At 48.5% G+C, this 18,775-nt stretch overlaps 1 protein-coding gene across 6 annotated transcripts in view; it reads left to right on the top strand.

The window, feature by feature from the left end:
- MAP7D3 (MAP7 domain containing 3) overlaps positions 1-18,775 on the top strand; it is a 95,707-nt gene that overhangs the window by 49,507 nt on the left and 27,425 nt on the right. For all 6 annotated transcript variants that reach the window (XM_079962754.1, XM_079962755.1, XM_079962752.1 and 3 more), the window contains 2 exons: positions 2,008-2,143; positions 4,119-4,278. In XM_079962754.1, coding sequence (XP_079818880.1) covers positions 2,008-2,143; positions 4,119-4,278 — 296 coding nt within the window. The remainder of the gene's footprint in view (positions 1-2,007; positions 2,144-4,118; positions 4,279-18,775) is intronic.

Raw genomic sequence — 18,775 nt, 5'->3', positions numbered from 1 at the left:
GAAGATGATACCAGCAATAATGAGTCTTTCTGTAAAAAAGGGTGGGGGGGAGAAAAAAGATTTAAATCAAGTCATACTGACTAGTGATTGAAATCAAGACTTACGGACGAGTGATTTAAATCGTGATTTAAACATTATTTAAATTGATTTGATTTAAATCAGATCCACCCTGGTTTAGCCTTCTGTCTGTTTGTCTGCCTGAAGCTTAAGTAGCAATTTGAGAACCAAATGAGTCATTTTTGATAGATCTGTAAAAATTTATTCTTCCCAAATGGAAACCTTCCTCTGGTTGTCAATGTGAAGAGGATGCAAGCATCCTTTCTGTAAAAAAGAAAAAAAGATTTAAATCTTTTTCTCCTCCTTTTTCTCCTTCTCCTTCTCTTTCTTTTTCTCCTCCTCCTCCTCCTCCTCCTTTTTCTGCTTCTCCTCCTTTTTCTTTTTCTCCTCCTCCTTTTTCTTTTTCTCCTCCTCTTCCTCTACCTTTTCCTCCTCCTCTTCCATCTTCTTCCTTTTTCTCCTCCTCCTTTTTCTTTTCCTCCTCCTCCTTCTCCCCCTCCTCCTTTTTCTCCTCCTCCTCCTCCTTTTTCTTTTTCTCCTTTTCCTCCTCCTCCTTTCTTTCACGATCCCTTGTAGCTGAGTAAGATTGTCTTCCATAAACATGGTTTTAACAGTAAGTTCGTAAGGGGCTGTGGGGACCAATTCTGGATCCACACATCCTTCCACAGCGGGGACACCGGGTGGGAGTAGATCCCGGTGAGGCTTCCTTCCTGTTTGCCCGTTTCTCCCTTGTGTCCCGAGTTTGAGTGTCTTCAAAGCCCAGGACACCTTTGGTCAAGGCTTTTCTCAACTGGAGTGCTCGCAAACCAGTGCTTCCCAGTTGTCGGTGTTTATGCTACATTTAAAAAAAAATTGCCTAGAGAACTTTAAACCTCTTTTGTGGACCACCAGCATGATGCTTTCCATTCTTAAATTCGGAATAGAGTAGTTGCTTTGGAAGATGAGAATCAGGCATCTGAACAACATGACCAGTCCAAAGTTGATGTTGAAAAAACATTGCTTCCACACTGGTGATCTTTGCTTCTTTCAGTACACTGGCATTAGTTCGCCTGTCTTCCCAAGTGATGTTTAAAAATTCCCGGAGACACCTTTGATCAGGGTGCCCACCAAACTTTATGGATGAACATGTGTGAGGACTGACCAAAGTTGTTGAACTTTTTTGGGGGGGATTGAAGTTGTTGAACTTTTTTTTAGGATTTAACCCCAAAGGTTGTTGAGCTTTTTTAAGGACTGAAGTTCCTGAGCTTTTTTTAGGATTTTACCACAGGGCATAAACTGCCACAGTAGCCGGATTAAATCAACCGGCGGGCCGGATTGGGCCCCCGAAACCTTGGACATGCCTGCCTCTGATGAAATCTTTGGAGGAGTTGGAGAGGGTGTTGATAAGTGGTCCATGTTTCACAAGCGGAAAGTAAGGTTGGTAGTACAATAGCTTGAAAACGAGCATCTTGGCTTCCCTGCGAATGTATTGACCCTAAATTACTGGCACGACGGGGGTCCGATCTCATGGGAGGCAGCCGTTTCCCACAGCAGGAAACGACATATACATGCACACACACATATACACATACCGTATTTTTCGCTCTATAACACGCACCCGACCATAACACGCACGTAGTTTTTAGAGGAGGAAAATCCGTAGGCATGCCACCCGTAGGCATTCCCTCCATAACACGCACAGACATTTCCCCTTATTTTCTAGGAGGAAAAAAGTGAGTGTTATGGTGCAAAAAATACGGTACGTGTGTGTGTGAGAGAGAGAGAGAGAGGAAAAAAATTGGTTTTTGCACATGGTTTCCAAACATAACATCCCATCTGATACAATATAACAAACCTTTGGCTATCACAGCCTAGACAGGAAGCAGGACTTAATACAGGGCACACTTTTCAGCAGATAAGGCGGTTGTGCCGACAACTGTTTCCATTCATTCGGACCCCTTCTTTTTCCAGATGCAAGTAGCAAAACCACTCTGGCAACCACAACGGCCGAAGAGGCGGCGAGGATCTTGGCCGAGAAGCGCCGTCTTGCAAGGGAGCAGAGGGAGCGCAAAGACCAGGAGAGAGCTCAAAGAGAAGAGGAAGAAAGGTACTGTATATATAAAAATAATTTTTATTAGTTTTTCCAAATATTTTCCATCCAAACATCAGTCTTGTATACAAAATATAAAACCATTTGGCTGTTTCAGCCTAGGACTTCCCTCCTCCTCGACTAATGGTTTTCCAAATTAATCTCTAATTTATATTTTTTTATAATAGTAATTTTTATTGGTATTTCAAATTTTTCCATCATAACAGCTTTCCTATAAATTACATATAGAAACATTTGGCTGATAATCCTGGAACTTCCCTCCTCCTCAACTAATGGTTTTCCAACTCAATCTCTGGTATGCATTTTGTTCTTATTAATATTACTAATTAAATCATAATCTTAAAAAACAGTTTGTGAATTGCATTAAGTAATAAATGATAATCTAACCTACAAAGCTTCTTGTAACCCTACTAGCGATGTCAGTTGTTTACAATTGTCTTTTAAATACAACTTAGATTTATTCCAGTGTTTCAAGAAATTCTGGTCCTGCTGGTTCCGAATTTTCCCAGTTTCGCCAATTTGGCATAATCCATTACTTTCATTTGCCACTCTTCTTTCGTTGGGATCTCTTCTTGCTTCCATCATTGGGCTAGTAATATTCTCGCTACGGTTATAGCATCTAAAAACAATGTTTTATCTTGTCTGGGTATGAAAGGTACTGTATTTTTCTGTGTATAAGACTATATTTCCCCCCTGGTTTAAAATGGGGGGTCGTCTTATACACAGAATGTTACCTTTCTTTCTTTCTTTCTTTCTTTCTTTCTTTTTCTTTCTTTCTTCATTTTGAGCTCCAAAAAGAGCCCCAAGTCTTATACATTGGGGCGTCTTATACATGAAAAAATGCGGTAAATCAATAAGGGGCAGCCATTCACACCCTCCTTCATATTAATGATTCTGCTTTCATATTGCCATTCCGTTGCTGTTAAGTTGTGAATGGCGTGTCTGAAAATGTCAATGCCTCTGGTCACCTGTGGTTTAGGTGACTAAGGTGAGATGCCGTGGTAAGTCAGAATGACACCCAGTGCTGGATTTATGTATAAGTTCAGCAAGCTCCAGCTTAGGGCCCCCCTCTCTTGGGGGCCCCCAAAAAAATTAAAGGGGAACTCCTGGTGGCCAGAGGGAGAACTTCAATACATAACACTAATCTATCATCTATCTATAAATCATCTATCTATGTATCTATGCCAGCGCCGGATTTACATATAAGCTAAACAAGCTCCAGCTTAGGGCCCCACTCTATTGGGAGCCCCCAAAAAATTTAAAGGGGAAAAAACCTGGATGTACCTTTGCAAAATATAAGATAAAAAACAAATAAAACCAACATACAGCTACCATGTTTTGTTTTGTTTTGTTTTGTTTTGTTTTGTTTTGTTTTGTTTTGTGTTGTGTCGGCTCCTATTTGTGATTTGCAAATGGCTTTAGAGATCTATTAGGTCTCTAAATTGCCATATAGCAGGGGTCAGCAAACTTTTTCAGCAGGGGGGCGGTCCACTGTCCCTCAGACCTTGGGGGGGGGGACTATATTTTGGCGGAAAGAAAAAAAAAGAATTCCTATGCCCCACAAATAACCCAGAGATGCAATTTAAATAAAAGCACACATTCTACTCATGTAAAAACATGCTGATTCCCAGACCGTCCATGGGCCAGATTTAGAAGGCGATTGGGCCAGATCCAGTCCCCAGGCCTTAGTTTGCCTACCCATGCCGCTATATTCAACACAAAAGCAGCGACAATTGGTTGTTGTCTAGAATGTAACTTAAAGGGAAAAGCTTTGGAAAGATTTTTTTGCTCCAAAAGCATTGTATTTTAAAAATTCGATTTACATTTAAAAAAAATTGATTCAAATTTTTAAAAGTCTGATTTAAATTTTAAAAATCTGATTTTTTTAGTAGTCTTTTTTTAAAAAGCATTGATTTTTATCCTACCTGTGCAAAAGCAAGGATCTGACCTGTTGTCGATTTATTTGGAAAAGGATCAGAAAGGAAGAAGTCGCCAAGCGAGCCCTTGAGAAGCAGGCCCAGCTGGAAGAGGCCCTCCGGGAACTGGAAGACGAGAGGAGGGCAGGGGAAGAGGAGCCGCAAAGGCGGTCCGAGCAGGAGGAGCAGGAGAAGATGGCCGAGCTCCAGCTTCAGGTTTGGATTCGAGGCAGAGTGGAAAGAGGCTAGATACTGGAAAATATTTTATGTTCTGGGATGCTCAGCAGTCTGCAAAAAGCACCCTTTGGGGGATTGAGGGCAGCAGTCCCGGGATCCAATGGATCTTAATTTTCATTTCGGGTTTCTTAAGTGCATGCCAAGCTCCATATTTAAATCTACACCAGTCAAGTGTGTTGGGACCTCTTACTGCAATAATCCCCATTGGTGGGTGAAAACTTCCATGTTTTTTGTTGTTTTGGTGATTCCTGCCCCTACTTGATGATGATGATGATTTATTATTTCTACCCCGCCCATCTGGCTGGGTTTCCCCAGCCACTCTGTGCAGCTTCTGACAGGAGATTTATTATTATTATTATTATTATTATTATTATTATTTTTATTATTTTTTATTTGTACCCCTCCCTCCCCTGCCAGAGTTGGGCTTACATCATATTAATAACACAACATACATAAAAACAAGCAATCAATGGATTAAAATTCAAATAAATTAAAATTAAACTAAAGAAATGGCAATCCTCAGGTTAATACATCAGTCATAAAAAACTTCCCTATACAGGGCTGTAAAGTAAGTGTGGAGTGGTTCCACCATCTCTTGGTCACCCAATAGCTTCTCTCTACTACTCAATGATTCCATAAACTCTGCTTAATCTAGTTGTGCTGAGTCTTCTTTTGACATTAGAGTTTCAATTTCAGAAAATGTTTAACAGATTAAGTATAAGCAATTGTCAGAGCTGCCTCCAGGTCCCAGCTCACAGAGGACCAACGCTAGGCTGTAGTTATGTACAAAAAGTCTTTATTGAGATTCAGTTTCCATTTTAAAGCCGCAGCGTGCAGCTCTACGTCCCGACCTTAGACCGGCGAAGTCCCGTCTGAGTCTCCTCCCCTTCCTGATTTCCAACTGCTGCTTTGGGAGTCCCCGCTGGCCCCTTGCTTCTGGGGTGTCCTCCTTGGCTCGCCCCTTGCCCTGCCCATCGGCGCCCCCTTCTGTGAATCTTCCGATTCGCTGGAGAGGCTCATGGAATCTCTCGGGCTGCTGTCATATTCTCCTACGCTGCCCTCGGATTGCTCCCCCTCGCTCTCCATCTCTTCTCCCTGCGCTCCCGCTGAGTCCCTGACATCCATCCCCCCCTCGAAGCCCCCCCTTCCCCCCTCCCTCTCTTCTGGCGTGGGTTCCGGGTGCTCCAATGCTGTGGGGGTGCATGCCGGATACCGGTCTTTCCCCCTGGCATGCTGCCAGTCCGTGACGGGTACATCGATGTCGCTCTCCTCCGCTTCCATCTCGTTGCCAGCGTGCTCGAACCCAGGATCCTCCCCCAACCCGTCCATGCCCCCTTGTTCCCCCATTTCCTCTGGGGAGTCTGCGTGCCAGGGCCCTCTGAGCAGTCCCCTGCGCCACTCCTCCTCGGGTTGAGTGTCCCACCAATAAGAGCGTTCCGCACCCAAGTCTGAGACCGACCCCTCCGGCGAGGTAGTCTCTGGAACCGTCTCCTCAGCCGAGGAGAACCCCTGAAACGTACTGGCTGAGAGTGTGGGGGTGAAAAGATATTCGTCAAAATAATCCTCCGGCATGGGCCTGTGTGGGAAGAGTGCGTGGAACTCGTCTTTGAGGTAGTGCTCCTCCACCGCATAGTACGGCACCCAGCTGTTGGCGCTGGCCGGGGCACCTTCCCTTGCGATGAGATATTCGACCCCCTCTTCCCCCCATCTCGAGTCCAAAATCTCCGTCACCTCGTTGAGTGGCCCCGCCCTCGGCGACCCCCCTGTCCTGGGTGCGTCACTAAGCGGACTGGGAGCCGTCCCTGGCTCCTGAAACCTGTGAGGTGCCTTGTAGGGCGTTAGCACCGATCTATGAAAGACCGGGTGCATTCTGGAACCCTCTGGTAGTGTCAAACGGAAAGCCACTGGGTTGATCTGTGCCTCGACTAGGTAAGGGCCCAGCTGCTTGTGTCCTAGCTTCTTCTTAGCTAAGGATCTGGCCGGCACTGCCTGGGCCGCTAACCAGACCCAGTCCCCTACCTGTATGTCCTCCCCCACTCTTCTGTGTTTGTCTGCTTGCACCTTGTATGCGTGTTTTGCTAGGTCTAACTGTCTACGGAGCTGTTCATGGACCTCCTGTAATTCCTCTGCCAATGCCTCTGCTCCCTGCGGCTCCCCCTCCCCCTCTTTCTCTAAGCCCGGGAAGGTCCTGGGATGTCGCCCGTTGTTGGCGAAAAACGGTGTCACCCCCGTGGACACGTGTTGTGTGTTGTTGTAGGCAAACTCGGCCAGGGGCAGGTAGTCCACCCAAGTCGAGGGCTGCTGGTTAGCGTAGCATCTCAGGTACTGCTGCATGATGGCGTTGACCCTCTCCGCTTGTCCGTTGGTCTGCGGGTGTCTTGCCAACGCTAGGTTGACCTTGACGTTCAGGATTCCCATCAGCTTCCGCCAGAAACTCGAGATGAACTGGCGCCCCCGGTCGGACAGGATAGACCGTGGCAGGCCGTGCACCTTGAACACGTGGTCTATGAACAGCTTGGCTGTCTGTTCCGCTGTGGCCACCTTCGCGCAAGGAATGAAGTGCGCCATCTTGGTGAACATGTCGACTACCACGAGTACTGCTGTTTTGCCCCTCGAGCTGGGCAGGTCAGTGACAAAGTCCAAGGCCACCCTCTCCCACGGTTGGGACGGGGTCTGTAGCGGTTCTAACAGTCCCGCCGGCGGTCTGTGTACTGGTTTGGCCCTTTGGCATGTGTCGCACCTCGTGACGTAATCCGCGACTTCTCCCCGCATCTTGGGCCACCAAAAGTCTCTGGCTACTAATTCCACCGTCTTTTCCTTGCCGAAATGTCCGGCGCTGGGTGCGTCGTGTAGCTGTTGCAGTACTGTCGCGCGGAGTTCATCTCCCGGTACATAGATGGCCCCCTTGCGGAGGAGCAGTCCGTCGCGTATCTGGAACTCGTCGTCCTTCGCCGTGCCGCTGCGCACCTCCTCCATCTTGGATCGCGCGAAGGAATCTGTTTGCAGCTCGCGTCGTATCGCTTCCAGGTCTACGGTGACTGAAGCGCATGCCCACGCCTTGGGTGCGAAAATGTGTTTGGCCGCTACCGGTGCTGCTTCCTCCAGATACTGCGGCTTCCTGGATAACGCATCAGCCATGATGTTGTTGTCTCCGGGGATATATTCTATCCTGAAGTCGAAATCCGCAAAGAACTCCGCCCAGCGGATGTGTCTCTGGTTCAGGAACCGCGCCGTGCGCCAGTACTCCAGGTTCTTATGGTCCGTGCGAACTTGCACCGTGTGTTTGGCTCCGATGAGGAAGTGCCGCCACGCCTTGAATGCTGCATGAATGGCCAGCAACTCTCTGTCCCAGATGGTGTAGTTCTGCTCCGACTTGCTGAGTTTCCTGGAGTAGAAAGCACACGGCCTCCAATCCCCTTGCGGGTCTTGCTGCAACAGGACTGCCCCCACGGCTCTGTCGGAGGCATCCGTCTCCACCCTCATGGGTTTGCTGGGGTTCACATGCAGCAGTTGTTCCTCGGAAGCGAAAAGACGCTTGAGTTTCTGAAAAGACTGCTCCGCCTGCTCCGTCCAGATGAACTTCTTCTTCTTGGAGCTGAGGGTGTCCATGATGGCCGCCGTCTGCATAGCGAAACCCTTGATGAACTTGCGATAAAAGTTAGCAAAGCCGACAAACCTCTGGACCTCCTTCCGATTGCGCGGGCTCTTCCAGTCCAGTACTGATCGTACCTTGGCGCTGTCCATGGCGATTCCCTTGTCGGACAGCTTGTAGCCCAGGAAATCTACCTCCGTCATGTCGAACTGGCATTTCTCCAGTTTGGCGTAAAGCCTGTGCTCCCGTAGTCTTTGCAGGACTTCCTTGACATCTCTCTCGTGAGCCTCCTGCGATTCCGAGAAGATCAGAATGTCGTCCAGGAAGAAGACGCACTTCTTGTAGAGGAGCCCCGCTAACACGTGATGCATGAAGGCTTGGAAGCAGTGGGAGCCATTTTGTAAACCGAAGGGCATAACCCTATACTCATAGGTGCCCAAGGGCGTGAACATGGCCGTCTTCCACTCGTCGCCCTCCCGCATGCGTATAAGATTGTACGCCCCTCGTAGATCCAGCTTGGTGAAGATGCGTCCCTTCCTCACCGTCGTGAGCAAGTCGTCGATCTTGGGCATCGGGAAAGCCGTGGGCTTGGTTTTCGAGTTTAAAATTCTGAAATCAACTACCAGCCTCTTTTGGGGCGTGTCTTTTTTCTTCACAAAGAACACAGGACTGCCCCCCACTGCTTTGGATTCTCGGATGAATCCCCGCTTCAAATTGTGCTCTATGAACTCCCTGAGCTCTTGCAGTTCGTCTTCAGACATGGAGTACAGTTTTCCGGTCGGCAGCGTTGCCCCCGGCAGGAGGTCAATCTTGCAGTCGTAGGGTCTGTGGGGAGGCAGCTTGTCCGCCTCCTTCTCGCAGAAGACCTCCAAAAACGCCTTGTACTTGTCGGGTACCGCTTGCAGCATGCCCAGTTGTAGCTGTGGGTCATCCTCTTGCCCCTCGTCCTCCTGGTTAGTCATGATGCAATGTTCTGCGCAGTAGGAGGAGCAGAAGGTCAATTTACGCTGGTACCATGCCAATGCCGGGCTGTGCCTGTCCAACCAGCTCATGCCCAACACTATGGGCGTGTCTGACAGTTGGGTGACGTTGAAGCTGATGACTTCACGGTGATTTCCAATTCGCATCACCATTGGCGGCGTTTGCTGTACCACCTGTCCCCCCAGCAATTCTCTTCCATCGACTGTCACTACTTTCAGGGGCATCGCGGCAGGCAGGAGCGCTATGCTATGTTGATTGATGAAATCCACTCCTATAAAGTCTGCATTGCTACCAGAGTCAATGGTAATAGGGACTTCCATGGTGAGCCCATTGGGAAGCTGGAGTGTTGCGGTGAGCTGCACCACTGGTTTGGGCGGGAGGGGGTCTGTGGGCTGTAGGATTCCTGGGGACTGCTTCACTGATTCGTCTGGCTGGGCCCCAGCGGCTCTGCTTCCAGCCAGACTTCGTCGTTTCCCTGCTGCGGTTCCCTCTGCTGAGCTGCTTCTGTTACTTTTGCTGAGGCTGCATTGTGCTTGCGGAGCCTCTGGGGGCACTCTTGCCATATGCTGAGCACTTTCGCAGATGTAACACTTCCTGTTCCCTCTAGAAGGCTTCACCTTGGCTGCTCCTGGTGTGAGGGCTCTGGTCGCTGACTGAGCCTTGGCACCACCTATCTCCATCGGCTCCTCTCCCCCTCCCAGTGGAGGCGTGGATTGAGCGCGCGCTGAGTCTCTGGGGAAGAAAGGAGGTGCCCTTGCTGGCGTGCATCCCCAACGCCCTTCATCTTTGCTCCAGGGACGTTCTTCTAGCCGCACACCAATCGTCAGCGCCTTCTGGACCACTTCTTGAGTGCTCCGTGGCCTCTCCCCCCTTGCGATTTCGTCTTTCACAGCCCCGTTGAGCCCCTCCCAGAACAGGTCCCTGACGGACGCTGAGTCTTTTTCCCATCCCAGCGCGTTGACCAATGCAAAAAAGCGGGAATGATATTGCCTTACAGTGGCTCTGCCTTGTTTCAAACCGTGAATCTCTTTTCTAGCGACATCCACATCTATCTCCGATAAAAAACAATCGTCCATTGCCTTAATGAAGGCTTTTGCGTTTTGGAGGGCTGGATCATTATCTCTCCACAGATTGCGCAACCACGCTTTAGCTTCTCCATGGAGATGCGTTAGTATGAAGCCTACTTTCTCCTGCTCATCTCTAAAGACCTTCTACAGCAACTTTAGCGCAAAAACTACGTCTGCTCTGAAGTTAGGATATTGCTGCAGACTCCCATCGAAATGCGACACCAGGCTCCCCCCTCTCTTCCCGAGCCCGATCCCTTCTGATTTGGCTCCCGGTGGCCCCTGTTTAGTCAACATTTCCAACCTGTTTTGCAGATCCTTGCAGACAGCATCTGATTCCTCTTCTCTCCTCCTTGCCGCTCGTATTTCTGCGTTAAGTTGTACCACGGCATCTTGCAAAGCTGCCAGTCGTTCTTCTGTAGTCATCTTGTGCTGCTTTTGTGAGCTCGCGAAGCACCAATCTTCGCCCCTCGCTGCGTCCTCTCACGTTGCGAGGTTCTTTGAAATCGGAGACGGGACTTACTGTCAGAGCTGCCTCCAGGTCCCAGCTCACAGAGGACCAACGCTAGGCTGTAGTTATGTACAAAAGTCTTTATTGAGATTCAGTTTCCATTTTAAAGCCGCAGCGTGCAGCTCTACGTCCCGACCTTAGACCGGCGAAGTCCCGTCTGAGTCTCCTCCCCTTCCACACCAGTTTAAGACCCTCGCCTTGCTCCACCTCTTCCTAAGTTCCTTTCTCCTCTGGGCCCTCCTGCCCGCTAGGGTCTCATCTTTCCTGGACTCCTCTGACGCTGACCCTGACGATTCTTGCCCCTCCTTCCGGCGGGCTTTAGGACCTGGTTCCCTATCCGGGCTACCTTCTGTGCCGCTCGCCTGTACCTTTGAACTTGGCGCGCGCGCCCAGCCTGCAACTTTCCTCTTGACCGTTAACTCGCTCTCCGATGGAGGCGTGGTCAACCCTGACTCATCTTCTCTCACTGGTGGTGCATATGTGGGCTCTGACACCTGGAACTCCTCCCCCCCACTGCGCTCTGGTGGGGAAGCTGGTCCTGATTTCCAACTGCTGCTCTGGGAGTCCCCGCTGGCCCCTTGCTTCTGGGGTGTCCCCCTTGGCTCGCCCCTTGCCCTGCCCATCGGCGCCCCCTTCTGTGAATCTTCCGATTCGCTGGAGAGGCTCATGAAATCTCTCGGGCTGCTGTCATATTCTCCTACGCTGCCCTCGGATTGCTCCCCCTCACTCTCCATCTCTTCTCCTCCCTGCGCTCCTGCTGAGTCCCTGACAGCAATATATTAAATTTTAAAAAACTGGGTAAAGATATAGTCTTATATATGGAAAAATACAGTATTCTGGCCACCTCCCTCTTGCAGTCTTTTGATACTTCAGCTGTCAGCTTTAATAATAATAATAATAATAATAATTTTATGTCTACCCCACCCATCTAGCTGTGTTTCTCGAGCTACTTTGGGTGCCCTCCGACAGGAAATTAAAAATACATTAAAACATCAGTCGTTAAAACTTCCCTAAACAGGGCTGCCTTCAGATGTCTTCTAAAAGTCAGGTGGTTTTTTATTTCCTTTACATCTGACGGGAGGGCGTTCCACAGGGCGGGTGTCACCACCAAGAAGGCCCTCTGTCTGGTTCTCTGTCACTTGGCTTCTCACAGGGGGTGGGGGGGAACTGCCAGAAGGCCCTCGGGATAGGGATCCTGGCGTCCGGGGTGGAGATGCTGCATCAGGTCTACTGGGGCAAGGCCGTTGAGAGCTTTCAAGGTAAGCACTGAGACTTTGAATTGTGCCCGGAAATGTCCTGGGAGCCAATGCAGGTCTTTCAGGACCGGTGTTGTGTGGTCTCAATCAGACTTGATTTAAATCCTTTATTTTACAGAAAGGTTCAGCTTTGCTGGCTTCCTTTTAATATTGACAACCAGAGGAAAGTTTCCTCTACTGGGCTGTTTAGAGCTTTCAAGGTCTGCACCAACCCTTTGAATTAATAATAATAATAATAATAATAATAATAATAATGTCAGGGGTTCAGGAGCAGAGGCACAGGGAAGAGAGGAGATGGAGAGCGAAGGGGAAGAATCCTAGGGAAGCGTAGGAGAAGAGGACAGTGGACTGAGGGATTCCATGAGCCTCTCCAGCGATCGGAAGATACACAGAAGGGGGTGCCAGTGGCCAGGGGTAGGGGGTTCCCAAGGGGAACGCCCCAGGAGCAAGGGGGCAGCAGGGACTCCCAGAGCAGTAGTTGGAAATCAGGACCAGCTTCCCCACCAGAGCAGAGTGGGGGGGAAGAGTCCCAAGGATCGGGGCCAGTGCATTCCCCACCAGGGAGAGAAGATAAGGCAGGGCTGACCACACCTCCATCGGAGAGTCAGACAACGGAGGGGAGGTCAGATCCGGCCAGTATCCCGGAAGAGGGAAGCAGTGACAGAAGTAGTGTAACGGTCAGGAGGAAGGTCACTGGGTTGGCGCGAGAGGCAAGTTCAAATGTACAGGAGCGCGGGACAGCAGAGAATGAGGATTGGGAACCGGGTCCTAAAGCCCGCCGGAGGGAGGGGGAGGAGCTAAGCGACTCAGCGTCGGAAGAGTCCAGAAAGGGCAATGCCCCAGCGGGCAGGAGGACCCAGAGGAGGAGAGAACAGCAGGGCTAGGATCTTAAACTGGTGTCATAGGGGAGGAGACTCAGACGGTACTTCGCCGGTCTAGGGTTAAGACGTAGAGCTGCGCGCTGCGGTTTTGAAATGGAAACTGAACCTCAATAAAGACTTTTGTACATAACGACAGCCTCGCGTTGGTCCTCTGTGAGCTGGGACCTAGGGGCAGCTCTGACAAATAATAATAATAATAATTTTTATTTATATCCCGCCCTCCCCAGCCAAAGCCGGGCTCAGGGCGGCTAACAAGAATAAAATAAACAAAAAAAATTCCTTCCAGTAGCACCTTAAAGACCAACTAAGTTAGTTCTTGGTATGAGCTTTCGTGTGCATGCACACTTCTTCAGATACACATCTGAAGAAGTGTGCATGCACACGAAAGCTCATACCAAGAACTAACTTAGTTGGTCTTTAAGGTGCTACTGGAAGGAATTTTTTTTGTTTTGACTATGGCAGACCAACACGGCTACCTATCTGTAACAAGAATAAAATAGTGCAACATTCTAAAAACATTTCATTATAAAAATTAATTAAAATCAAATTGATGGCAACCATAAGCTTAAGTTCTGTAAAGATTGCCAAAGGAGGGAGTCAGGCTGCGCCCTGACCAAAGGCCTGGTGGAACAGCTCTGTCTTGCAGGCCCTGCGGAAAGATGTCAAATCCCACAGGGCCCTAGTCTCTTGTGACAGAGCGTTCCACCAGATTGGAGCCACAGCCGAAAAAGCCCTGGCTCTAGTTGAGGCCAGCCTAACCTCTCTGTGGCCTGGGACCTTCAGGATGTTTTTATTTGAAGACCGTAAGTTCTTCTGTGGGACATACCAGGAGAGGCAGTCCCGTAGGTACGAGGGTCCTAAGCCGTATAGGGCTTTAAAGGTTAAAGCCAGCACCTTAAACCTGATCCTGTACTCCACCGGGAGCCTGTGTGTCTGATATAGCACCGGGTGAATGTGATCTCGCAGCAAAGACCCCGTAAGGAGTCTCGCCGTGGCATTCTGCAACTGCTGGAGTTTCTGGGTCAGTCTCAAGGGCAGCCCCACGTAGAGCGAGTTACAATAATCCAGTCTAGAGGTGACCGTCGTGTGGATCACAGTGGCTAGGTCAGGGTGAGAGAGGTAAGGAGCCAACTGCTTAGCTTAGAATCATAGAATCATAGAGTTGGAAGAGACCACAAGGGCCATCGAGTCCAACCCCCTGCCAAGCAGGAAACACCATCAGAGCACTCCTGACATATGGTTGTCAAGCCTCTGCTTAAAGACCTCCAAAGAAGGAGACTCCACCACACTCCTTGGCAGCAAATTCCACTGTCGAACAGCTCTTACTGTCAGGAAGTTCTTCCTAATGTTTAGGTGGAATCTTCTTTCTTGTAGTTTGGAGCCATTGCTCCGTGTCCGCTTCTCTGGAGCAGCAGAAAACAACCTTTCTCCTTCCTCTATGTGACATCCTTTTATATATTTGAACATGGCTATCATATCACCCCTTAACCTCCTCTTCTCCAGGCTAAACATGCCCAGCTCCCTTAGCTGTTCCTCATAAGGCATCGTTTCCAGGCCTTTGACCATTTTGGTTGCCCTCCTCTGGACACGTTCCAGTTTGTCAGTGTCCTTCTTGAACTGTGGTGCCCAGAACTGGACACAGTACTCCAGGTGAGGTCTGACCAGAGCAGAATACAGTGGCACTATTACTTCCCTTGATGTAGATGCTATACTCCTATTGATGCAGCCCAGAATTGCATTGGCTTTTTTAGCTGCCGCGTCACACTGTTGGCTCATGTCAAGTTTGTGGTCAACCAAGACTCCTAGATCCTTTTCACATGTACTGCTCTCAAGCCAGGTGTCACCCATCTTGTATTTGTGCCTCTCATTTTTTTTGCCCAAGTGCAATACTTTACATTTCTCCCTGTTAAAATTCATCTTGTTTGTTTTGGCCCAGTTCTCTAATGTGTCAAGGTCGTTTTGAAGTGTGATCCTGTCCTCTGGGGTGTTAGCCACCCCTCCCAGTTTGGTGTCATCTGCAAATTTGATCAGGATGCCCTTGAGTCCATCATCCAAGTCGTTGATAAAGATGTTGAATAAGACCGGGCCCAAGACAGAACCCTGTGGCACCCCACTAGTCACTCTTCTCCAGGATGAAGAGGAACCATTGATGAGCCATTTTGGGTTCGGTCAGTCAGCCAGTTACAAATCCACTGAGTGGTAGCATAGTCAAGTCCACATTTTACCAGCTTCTTTACAAGAATATCATGGGGCACCTTGTCAAATACCTTGCTGAAATCAAGGTACGCTACATCCACTGCGTTCCCTTCATCTACCAGGCTTGTAATTCTGTCAAAAAACGAGATCAGGTTAGTCTGACATGACTTATTTTTCAGAAATCCATGCTGACTATTGGTGATCACAGCATTCCTTTCTAGGTGCTCACAGACTGTTTGCTTAATGATCTGCTCCAGAATCTTCCCTGGTATTGATGTCAGACTGACTGGGCGGTAATTATTTGGGTCCTCTCTTTTCCCCATTTTTGAAAATAGGGACAACATTTGCCCTCCTCCAGTCTGCCGGGACTTCGCCTGTTCTCCAGGAATTCTCAAAGATGACTGCCAGTGGTTCTGAGATCACATCTGCCAGTTCTTTTAATACTCTTGGATGCAGTTCATCTGGCCCTGGAGACTTGAATACATCTAAACTAGCCAAGTATTCCTGTACTATCTCCTTAGTTATTCTGGGCTGTGTTTCCTCTGCTGAATCATTTGCTCCAAATTCTTCAGGTTGGGCACTGTTTTCTTTATCGGAGAAGACTGAGGCAAAGAAGGCATTGAGGAGTTCAGCCCTTTCTGTGTCCCCTGTTTGCATTTCACCATCTTCTCAAATACAATATGGGTGACACCTGGCTTGAGAGCAGTACATGTGAAAAGGATCTAGGAGTCTTGGTTGACCACAAACTTGACATGAGCCAACAGTGTGACGCGGCAGCTAAAAAAGCCAATGCAATTCTGGGCTGCATCAATAGGAGTATAGCATCTACATCAAGGGAAGTAATAGTGCCACTGTATTCTGCTCTGGTCAGACCTCACCTGGAGTACTGTGTCCAGTTCTGGGCACCACAGTTCAAGAAGGACACTGGCAAACTGGAACGTGTCCAGAGGAGGGCAACCAAAATGGTCAAAGGCCTGGAAACGATGCCTTATGAGGAACGGCTAAGGGAGCTGGGCATGTTTAGCCTGGAGAAGAGGAGGTTAAGGGGTGATATGATAGCCATGTTCAAATATATAAAAGGATGTCACATAGAGGAGGGAGAAAGGTTGTTTTCTGCTGCTCCAGGGAAGTGAACACGGAGCAATGGATCCAAACTACAAGAAAGAAGATTCCACCTAAACATTAGGAAGAACTTCCTGACAGTAAGAGCTGTTCGACAGTGGAATTTGCTGCCAAGGAGTGTGGTGGAGTCTCCTTCTTTGGAGGTCTTTAAGCAGAGGCTTGACAACCATGCTTCTCCTCTGAGTGACCCCACTGTTTCTTTGTTCTTCCTTTTGCTACGAACATACCCATAAAAGCCTTTTTTGTTGCTTTTAACCTCTCTAGCAAGCCTGAGTTCATTCTGTGCTTTAGCTTTTCTGACTTTGTGTCTACACGTGCTGGCTATTTGTTTGAATTCCTCTTTGGTGGTTTCCCCCCTTTTCCATTTTTTGTACACATCTTTTTTTAATCTTAACTCAGTTAAAAGTTCTTTAGATAGCCACCCTGGCTTCTTCAGGCACCTCCCATGTTTCCGTCTCATTGGTATTGCCTGAAGTTGTGCTTTTACTATCTCCCTCGTAACAAACTCCCAGCCATCATGAACACCCTTTCCTTTTAGTATTACTGTCCATGGGATCTCACCCAGCACTTCCCTAAGTTTTATGAAGTCGGCTTTCTTAAAGTCAAGAAATTGAGTCCTAGTATGCTTGGCTGCTCCTTTCCGCTGTATAATAAACTTCAGAAGAGCATGATCACTCGTGCCTAATGATCCTTCCACTTCTACCCCACTAACCAGGTCATCAACATTGGTTAGGACCAGATCTAAAATGGCTGTTCCTCTTGTTGCTTCTCCCACTTTCTGGACAACAAAGTTGTCTGCAAGGCCAGTGAGGAATCTGTTTGACCTTATGCTCTTGGCTGAGTTTGACATCCAGCAAATATCCGGGTAATTGAAGTCCCCCATTACTACTATCTCCCTTCCTTTTGCATGCTTGGCCATCTGTTCCAGGAAGCATCATCTATGTCCTCCGTTTGGCTTGGGGATCTATAGTAAATTCCCACAATGAGGTCACTGTTATTCTTCTCTCCCTTAATTTTGACCCAAATGCTCTCACTTTGGCTTTGAGGTTCTAAATCTTGGATCTCTTCACAGGTATACACATCCCTGACATATAATGCCACTCCTCCTCCTTTCTTGTCTGGTCTGTTTCTCTGAAATAGATTGTATCCCTCCATTATTACATTCCAGTCGTGGGACTTATCCCACCAGGTTTCAGTGATGCCTATTATGTCATATTTAGTTTGCTGTACCAAGAGCTCAAGCTCATCTTGTTTATTTCCCATGCTTTGCGCATTAGTGTACAGACATTGAAGTCCATTAATCATTCCCCCGTGTCTCTTATTTAAGGATTTTTTCCTCCCGCCACTAGGTCTGCATGCTGTTTGCTCCATTTGGTCTATGACATTTGGATGATCATCTTCATCAATTGATAGACTCCTACCTTCAGGAGCACTGTCTCCCTCCCCCACATTAGTCAGTTTAAAGCCCTCCTGATGAGGTTTCTGAGATTTTTGGCAAAAACATTCCTCCCAACCGTTATGAGGTACAGCCCATCGCTTGCCAGAAGTCCATCTTCAAGAAACTGCAGTCCATGATCTAAGAATCCAAACCGTTCCTGTTTACACCATTTGCGAAGCCAGCTGTTCACTTCCACTATTTTTCCCTCTCTCCCTGGGCCACGTCGTTCAACTGGGAGGACAGATGAGATGACAATTTGTGCATTTAATTGCTTCAATTTCCTGCCCAGAGCCTCATAGTCTCTTTTGATCTTCTGGAGGCTATTGCTTGCAGTGTCATTGGTTCCCACTTGAACCAAGAGGAAGGGGTATTTGTCAGTGGGTTTTATGATTCCTTGCAGTCATTCAGTTACATCTTGGATCTTAGCCCCGGGGAGACAGCACACTTTCCGAGACATCTTGTCAGGCCCACAGATCACTGCTTCTGTTCCCCTCAGTACGGAATCCCCTATCACCACTACACGCCTCCTCTTAGGTTTGGTCGGGGTTCTTCCGTGAGCTGTCTGTTCCAAGGTCGCCTGCACATTCCCTGAGGACTCATTTTGCTGCTCGTCTTCATATACCTGATCGACTGTAATGAGGGAGAGATCCTCAAATGGAGTCTGCTCTTCGTCTTCCATGCTAGGGGAGAGGACCTCAAAGCAATTGTGTATTTCTAAACAATCAGAGCGAACCCTGGGCCTCCTACTTCTTTGAGTCACGTTTCTCCATATATCTGGCTCCTGTGTTGGTGAACTAGCCTCCTTCTCAGGGGAGTCCCCTGTCTCCTCCTTGGTGGAGACTGTGAGCTTGGCAGAGATGAAAAAATGCCGCCTTTGTTATAGCTGTAATCTATGCCTCCATGGAGAGGGAGCTATCGAAGATTACACCCAAACTCTTAACAGATGGTGCTGGCACTAATTGCAGCCCCGCAAGAGATGGGAGTTGCCCCCTCAATTCCATATCGTCCCGTCCCAGCCAGAGACCTCTGTCTTCGAAGGATTTAACTTCAACCGGCTCCCACGTAACCATCCAGCCACAGCTTCCAAACATCTGATCAGTGTGTCTGGGGCCGAGTCAGGATGGCCATCTATTGAGAGATAAAGCTGGGTGTCATCAGCACATTGATGACAACTCACTCCAAAACTCCGGACAATCTGGGCAAGTGAGCGCATAAAGATGTTTCATCCAGAAACCCACCAAGCTGTTCAGCAACCGCTCTCTCAATCACCTTACCCAGGAATGGAAGATTCGAAACTGGGCGGTAATTGGATAGATCTAAGGGATCTAATGATGTTTTCTTTAAGAGTGGGCGCACCACTGCCTCCTTCAGTTCCCCTGGGAATGTTCCAGTGCCAAGGGACAAATTGATGATATCCCCCAAGGGATATCCCCCC

This window comes from Podarcis cretensis (assembly GCF_951804945.1).
Source record: "Podarcis cretensis genome assembly, chromosome: Z".
In the NCBI taxonomy this organism is placed as follows: domain Eukaryota; kingdom Metazoa; phylum Chordata; class Lepidosauria; order Squamata; family Lacertidae; genus Podarcis; species Podarcis cretensis.
The sequence above is the reverse complement of the archived record's forward strand: the minus strand, read 5'-3'. Positions and strand labels throughout refer to the sequence as shown.